A 6507-nucleotide genomic window follows, 5' to 3' on the forward strand; every position below is an offset into this window, starting at 1 on the left:
GGAGAGGTTTTCGCTCTAGAGTGCGTGCGCTTGCCAGACAGACAGAGACAGACAAAGAGATAGAAAGTGAGAAATCACCCCCCAGGGGGGATGGCCATGCCGCAGTCCCTTCTCCTCCATTCTCCTCTTGAGATCTTGGGCACGCACGCACAGGCACCCCGCGTGAGTTTTAAGTCACTGGGACCGGGACTCGAACCGCGATCGACTACATAGGAGTCCAGCAATATAGCCATTATGCTAACTGCTGGTCCCCAAGTAAGCATTTTTTTAAAGTTTATTTCTTCCATGAGCCAGAGAGAGAGAGAGAGAGAGAGAGAGAGAGCCTTCAGCAGGTTTTGCTGCGGCTCACCCCAGCACTGTGAGGATCGTAGGCACCCATGTACCCAGCGTACTTGAGGCTTTCACTTTCGAAACGGGGGCCCTATGTGAGTCAGACGTGTGGGCATCCCAGTCTACCTCTGCACCACCACCTGGCCCCCAAGTTTTGATTTTGACTGATAAACCCGTGACCTAAATTTAAACCTCAGCTGAATTTAGCATCCGCTTAAAACCACATGAAACTGCCGTGAGTCATGTGACCACTAGCGGAAACCAAAGTGGTCGTGCTCTGTGTTTTCCCTGAGAGGTTCTTATGGCAGTTTTAGAAATGTGAAGACATTCTCTAACACGCGAGCTTTGTTATCCCCATGTGGTCTTCAGTCGGCCTGCGGAGGGTGGTCATTGATGTTCGTGCATCTCGACATGGTGTTAGACACACATAGAACGCTGCTCCTGTCTGCAGTTCCAGGTCTTGCCAGGTGACCACGAGTCCTCTCTAAGGAACATGGCGTAAAGGGAGTAGCCAGGAGATGCCTGGCGGTGTGGCTAGGGAAGCAATGTTTCCGCGAAGGCGTTTGTCCTGTTCTGCAGCAGGCGTGAGGGCACGTGCACAGAGCGACCCGGTGCTGTTTTCTTAGGGTGCGTCTTGCGTGTTTCTGGCACGGGCCTTCTCGCCGCAGGATGGCCTCAGCTCTGTGTCTGCGGGTGCTGGGCAGCCTGTGTGGCTGGCTGTCGCTCTACGTCTCCTTCTGCCACCTGAACAAGCACCGAAGCTACGAGTGGAGCTGCCGGCTGGTTACCTTCACCCACGGGGTCCTCTCCATAGGCCTCTCGGCTTACATTGGCTTCATTGATGGCCCTTGGCCTTTTACCCACCCAGGTAGGCAGGGGATGCTCCCTTAGGGGTTGATGACTTGGGGGAGTCTTAGGCGGATGGGGCTTTCGAATGCAATTTGTACGATTCTGAAGAATATTGGAGACTCATTCTAATTTGTTTTGGAGTCTCCATTCATCTTCATTGCTAACTCTGATATTGTTAGGTCACCTATTGTTTCCACTTTTCATAACTCTATTTTTTTTTTAAGGTTTTTGCCATAGGGTGTGTGTGTGTGCTGGAGAGAGAGAGAGAGAGAGAGAGGTTTGAAAGTGAGAAAGCGCCCCTGTGGGGATGGCCACACCACAATCCCTTCTCCTCCACTCTTCTCTTGGGATTTTGGGCACAGACGCACACGTATCCAGGGACCAGCAATTGGCGTAATGGCTATGTCGCTGGACTCCCATGTAGCTGACCGCAGTTTGAATCCTGGACCTGGTGGCTTAAACTCATGCCAGGTGTGTGTGTGTGAGTGCCCAAGATCCTGAGAGGAGAATGGAGGAGAAGGGATTGTGGTGTGACTATCTCCGCCCACCCCCACCCCACCCCCGCTCCCCGGGGGGTGATTTCTCGCTTTCTGTCTCTCTGTCTCTGTCTTTCTGGCAAGCACACATGCCCTATAGCAAAAACCTCTTCAAAGAGAGAGAGAGAGAGAGAGAGAGAGAGAGAGAGAAACCACCACCAGAGGTAATGGCCGTGCCGCAATCTCTTCTTCATTCTCCTCTCAGGATTTTGGGCATGCACACACATGTGCCCAGTGTTCTTTTTCAAGCCGCTGGGTCTAGGACTTGTACCGTGCAGTCAGCTGTGTGGGATCCAGCTGCCTTAACCACCATGCCACCTGCTGGCCCCTTAATTACCCTTTTGGAAGGTTCTATCTCCCGCTTGGTCATATGCTAAGGTACTAGGCATTCAGACTTCAACACAAGAATCTTAGGGGACCTAATTGGGTCCCTAACTTTCTTGAAATATGATTTTTAAAAATTCCTTAGATTCTTTTCTGTTAATTTCCAGATTCTCATATTGAGCTCCTAGGTTTTCCCTAATACTGTCTGAATGAGATCAATGCAGTTCTTTTTTTCAGAATTAGGTATTTAATTTGATTTATTATCCTCATTACTTTTTAATTTGCTATAGGGCATGCGTGCTCACCAGAGAGAGAGGGAGGAATAGTGAGAAAGCCAGCTGCAGGGTCTACGACTTGAATTGCAGTCAGCAGCATGGGAGTCCAGTGTCTTAACCACCATGTTACCTGCCGACGCTGAAAGCAGCTCCTAAGCTCTGTGTTTTTTATGAAGGTCTGAAATGGTTTCAGACATGTCAGGGTTTCTGGACATGGGAGCTCTTCAGTTTTGGGATTCTCTCCAGAGTACTTCCAAAATGGGTTAGGGCCACCAGTGTTCAAAAGCCTAACCTATGATCTAGGAAATTAATCTGACGTTCAGGACGGAATGAATCAAGAGTCCGGAAACATATCTTTAGTTGGTTAAGAACACGTGTTTAGGAAAGATTGGGATTTTAATGGAAAGAAGTACCTAACTGCATTTCGTGTTGTCCTGAAGAGAGGACACTGAGGTTATTACCTGGGCTCAAATACCCCTTAAAGTCTGATTCCTCAGAACAGCACTTCCTAGGGCCAGAACATCGCTGATTTTGATAAAGACAAAACATTTTAGTCTTTATTTGATTATCACTAAAAAGCACGTACCTGCCCCTGTTTCTGTCCTCTTCAGGGATAAATAAGGGTTAGAACACAACATAGAGGGCTGGCAGGTGGTATGGTGGTTAAAGGCATTGGATTCCCACATGGCCAACTGCAGTTCGAGTCCTGGACCTGGTGGCTTGCTTTCTCACTTTTTCCCTCTCTTACTCTGTCCCTCTCTGGTCAAATTTAAATAAACAAATGAATAGATAAATACAGTTAAATAAAATAATTCTTAAAAAAAAAAAAAGAACACAACATAGGATCCCTTGCAAAAAAAAAAACAAAAAACAAAAAACAAAAAACAAAACAAAGAAGAACACAACATAGGATCCCTTGCAAAGCGGGGCATCCCCAGTTACTCAGTTGCTCTGTCTTGGTGTATTTCAGGCTCGCCCAATACACCACTGCAGGTCCACGTGCTCTGTCTCACCCTGGGCTACTTCATCTTCGACTTGGGCTGGTGCATCTACTTCCAGTCTGAGGGCGCCCTCATGCTGGCTCACCACACCCTGAGTATCTTGGGCATCATCATGGCCCTGGCGCTCGGGGAGTCCGGTGCAGAGGTCAACGCCGTCCTCTTCGGAAGCGAGATCACCAACCCCTTGCTGCAGATGCGCTGGTTTCTCCGCGAAACGGGCCGCTACCACAGTTTCACCGGAGACGTGGTGGACTTCCTCTTTGTGGCTCTGTTCACTGGAGTAAGGATTGGCGTCGGAGCGCGCCTCCTTTTCTGTGAAATGGTCTCGCCCACGCCCAAGTGGTTCGTGAAGGCGGGGGGTGTAGCCATGTACGCTGTGTCGTGGTGTTTTATGGTTAGCATCTGGCGCTTTGCATGGAAGAAAAGCATCAAGAAGTACCATGCCTGGAGGAGCAGGCGGAGCGAGGAACGGCAGGGCAAACAGAATGGGCATCTCAAGACGCACTAGCCAAGGCTTGCGGCCGATAACGGATTGGGTTAAGTCAACCATGGAGCCAGGTGGGAAATACAGCTGCTCTGGAATCACACTTAGAACAAACTTAGGTTTCAAAAAAGGGCTAAATTTATTGATCAGTTTGGTCAGTCTTCAAGCCATGCATACGCCAGTATTAAAACCCCAACTTCTACTGTGACACGGTTCTAGAAGGTGAGAATACTCAGTGGTCATTGGAATAAGTCCGAACTGGGAGGCCAGCCTCACTGGCTTTCATTTTAGTTTGTCATGACCCCAGCTCCTCTTGTCCCTCGGAGGCTCGATGTCCAGATTGCTTAGAAAGGAACTTGAGAAAGGTGACTATTTCTTACTCCTTTGAGAAGCAGCTCTTCCAGCCAAGAGTTATTCCTGCACCCCATGCAGTAATTAATGGATATGCACTCACCCCATTTACTATGAAGTGAGGGACTTTCAGGAAGAGAGACACCTTTGGCATTCTGAGCATTGGACCTGGGTATTGGATCCGCTTACATAAAGAGGGACAGAGGGGGGCCCAGCAGCTGGTGTAATGGCTATGTCGCTGGACTCCCATGTAGCCGACTGCAGTTCGAGTCCAGGACCCAGTGGCTTAAACTCACGCCTGGCGCGTGTGCGTGCGTGCCCAGGATCCCGAGAGAAGAATAGAGGAGAAGGGATTGCAGCATGACCATCTCCCCTGGGGGGTGATTTCTCGCTTTCTGTCTCTCTGTCTTTCTGGAGAGCACACAGTGCCGTATAGCAAACAAACAAACAAACAAAAACAAACAAACAAAAACCTCTCCAAAAAAAGAAAAGAGAAGAGTGACAGAGGACGGGAGCAGAACTGACAGTGGCTGGTGGTTACTTAGCGATCCTCACGATCGACATGTCAGAGGTTCCTCCAAAGTGCACCCAGTTTCCCCAGTTCACTTGAACTCGAAGAACTCAACGTGTAGCCTTAACATAGCTTTGATTTATGACAGTGAAAGGGCACGAAACAAAACCAGCAAAGGGAAAAGGCATCTGGGACAAATTCCAAGGGAAACGGACATGAGCTTCCAAAGTCCCTTTCCAGTGGGCACAGAGGAGGTGCTCAGTTCCTGAAGCAGTGATTTGTGACAAGATGACAAGTGTAGTCTGTCGGGGAAAGTCATTAAAGACTTGGTGCCCGAGGTTTTTACTGGGGACAGGCCATGTACCAGGCTATCTAGCCTCGGCCTGGCACGTCACAAAATGCAAGACTCCCAAGAGGCAAGCATGTGTTCAGCATAAAATGTATTGTTGGCACACAGTTTAGGCACAGCAAGCCAGTCTTTAGCAGGTCCCGGTGGGGGCCCTCCCCAGATCCCAGTTATCAGGTGCCGGCTAAGAGCCAGCCTGCCAAGGAGACCTTTCTAAGCATAGCAGTTCCGGCCTGCCATGTTAACTCTTATCTGCACAGAACCCGTAGAGCTAGGGCTTTGGATATGCAATGAACGAGGTGTGGGCAGATTTGCCGAGTCCTGTTGTACGGGTCCTGCCCTACCAGGAAAACCGTGCCAGTTCTCAAGGTTTTTGTGCATTAATCTCCTAGGCATGAGAGGTTATGACTAAATTCCATAGGGATTTACATGTGGATTCCACTGTGTGTGAGATGGCAGTTCGGGTTTCAGCTCTGCTGTACACATTGCAAACTAGAACCAAAGACTGGAAAAGTATGTACCGGCCTCAAAGAGGAGGCTATTTCTTTCTCTTTTATTTCAGATACTGTTTTAGTACTCTTATAGTTTTTTTCTTTCTCTTAAAAAAATGCTACTCTCTATGGACAGACTCATATGACAAAGTCAGTCTTGGAAGGAGAAATCCTATTTCTTAGTGCAACAGTCTCTTAGCTCACATAGGAGAAGCAAGACTATAACCTTAGAACAAAGGGTTAAGAATCAAGAATTCCTTGGGGTCAGCAGGTGGTATAATGGTTAAGGCGCTGGACTCCCATATGGCTGATGGCAGTTCGAGTCACAGGCCCAGCGGCTTGAAACTCATGCCAGGCATGTGAGCACGCATGCCTAAGATCCCGAGGAGAATGAAGAAGGGACTATGGCATGGTCATCTTCCCTGGGGTGTGATTTCTCACTTTCTCTCTGTCCCTCTGGCAAGCACACATGCCCTGCAGCAAAAATCTCTTTAAAAATAAAAAAAGAATTCCTGGGTTCTTTCATTTTGGAACTCACTAGCCAGATTATTTGGGCAGGCCACTTGTTTGTGCTTTGTCTCAGGGGTTTTTTTTTAATTATTTAATTTTTAAAAAATTTATTTATTCATTCATTTAGTTTAATTTGACCAGAGAGAGACAGAAAGGGAGATGGAAAGTGAGACAGCAAGCCACCAGGTCCGGGACTTGAACCATGGTCAGCTATGGGCGAGTGTCCAGCACATTAACCACCACGCCACCCGCTGGTCCCTTTGCCTCAGTTTAAACTGAGAAACCCTGTTGTATATTTCATGGAGATAAGACATGGCTTTTACTAATGGAGGTCTTTACTGTAGGGTTTTTATGGGGGAAAAAATAAGTATTATTTATGATGTATTTATTGTTTATTTATTATGACCATGTTATTTAGATCGGTGCTGATGGATTAGCTCTGTTGGTGAGCAAGAGGACCGTGCTATTGAAGTCCAGGCTTAGGTCAGTCATCAGTGTC

General features: G+C 48.0%; 1 protein-coding gene across 1 annotated transcript; it reads left to right on the forward strand.

Moving 5' to 3' along the window:
* Positions 1-277: 277 nt before the first annotated feature.
* TLCD5 (TLC domain containing 5) lies at positions 278-4414 on the forward strand. The gene is made up of 2 exons (XM_006148793.3): positions 278-1198; positions 3285-4414. The coding sequence occupies exons 1-2, from the start codon at positions 1000-1002 to the stop codon at positions 3821-3823; spliced, it is 738 nt and encodes a 245-aa protein (XP_006148855.1). The 5' UTR covers positions 278-999; the 3' UTR covers positions 3824-4414.
* Positions 4415-6507: the final 2093 nt, after the last annotated feature.

Source organism: Tupaia chinensis, unplaced genomic scaffold (genome assembly GCF_000334495.1).
Source record: "Tupaia chinensis unplaced genomic scaffold, TupChi_1.0 Scaffold000247_1, whole genome shotgun sequence".
Lineage (NCBI taxonomy): Eukaryota > Metazoa > Chordata > Mammalia > Scandentia > Tupaiidae > Tupaia > Tupaia belangeri.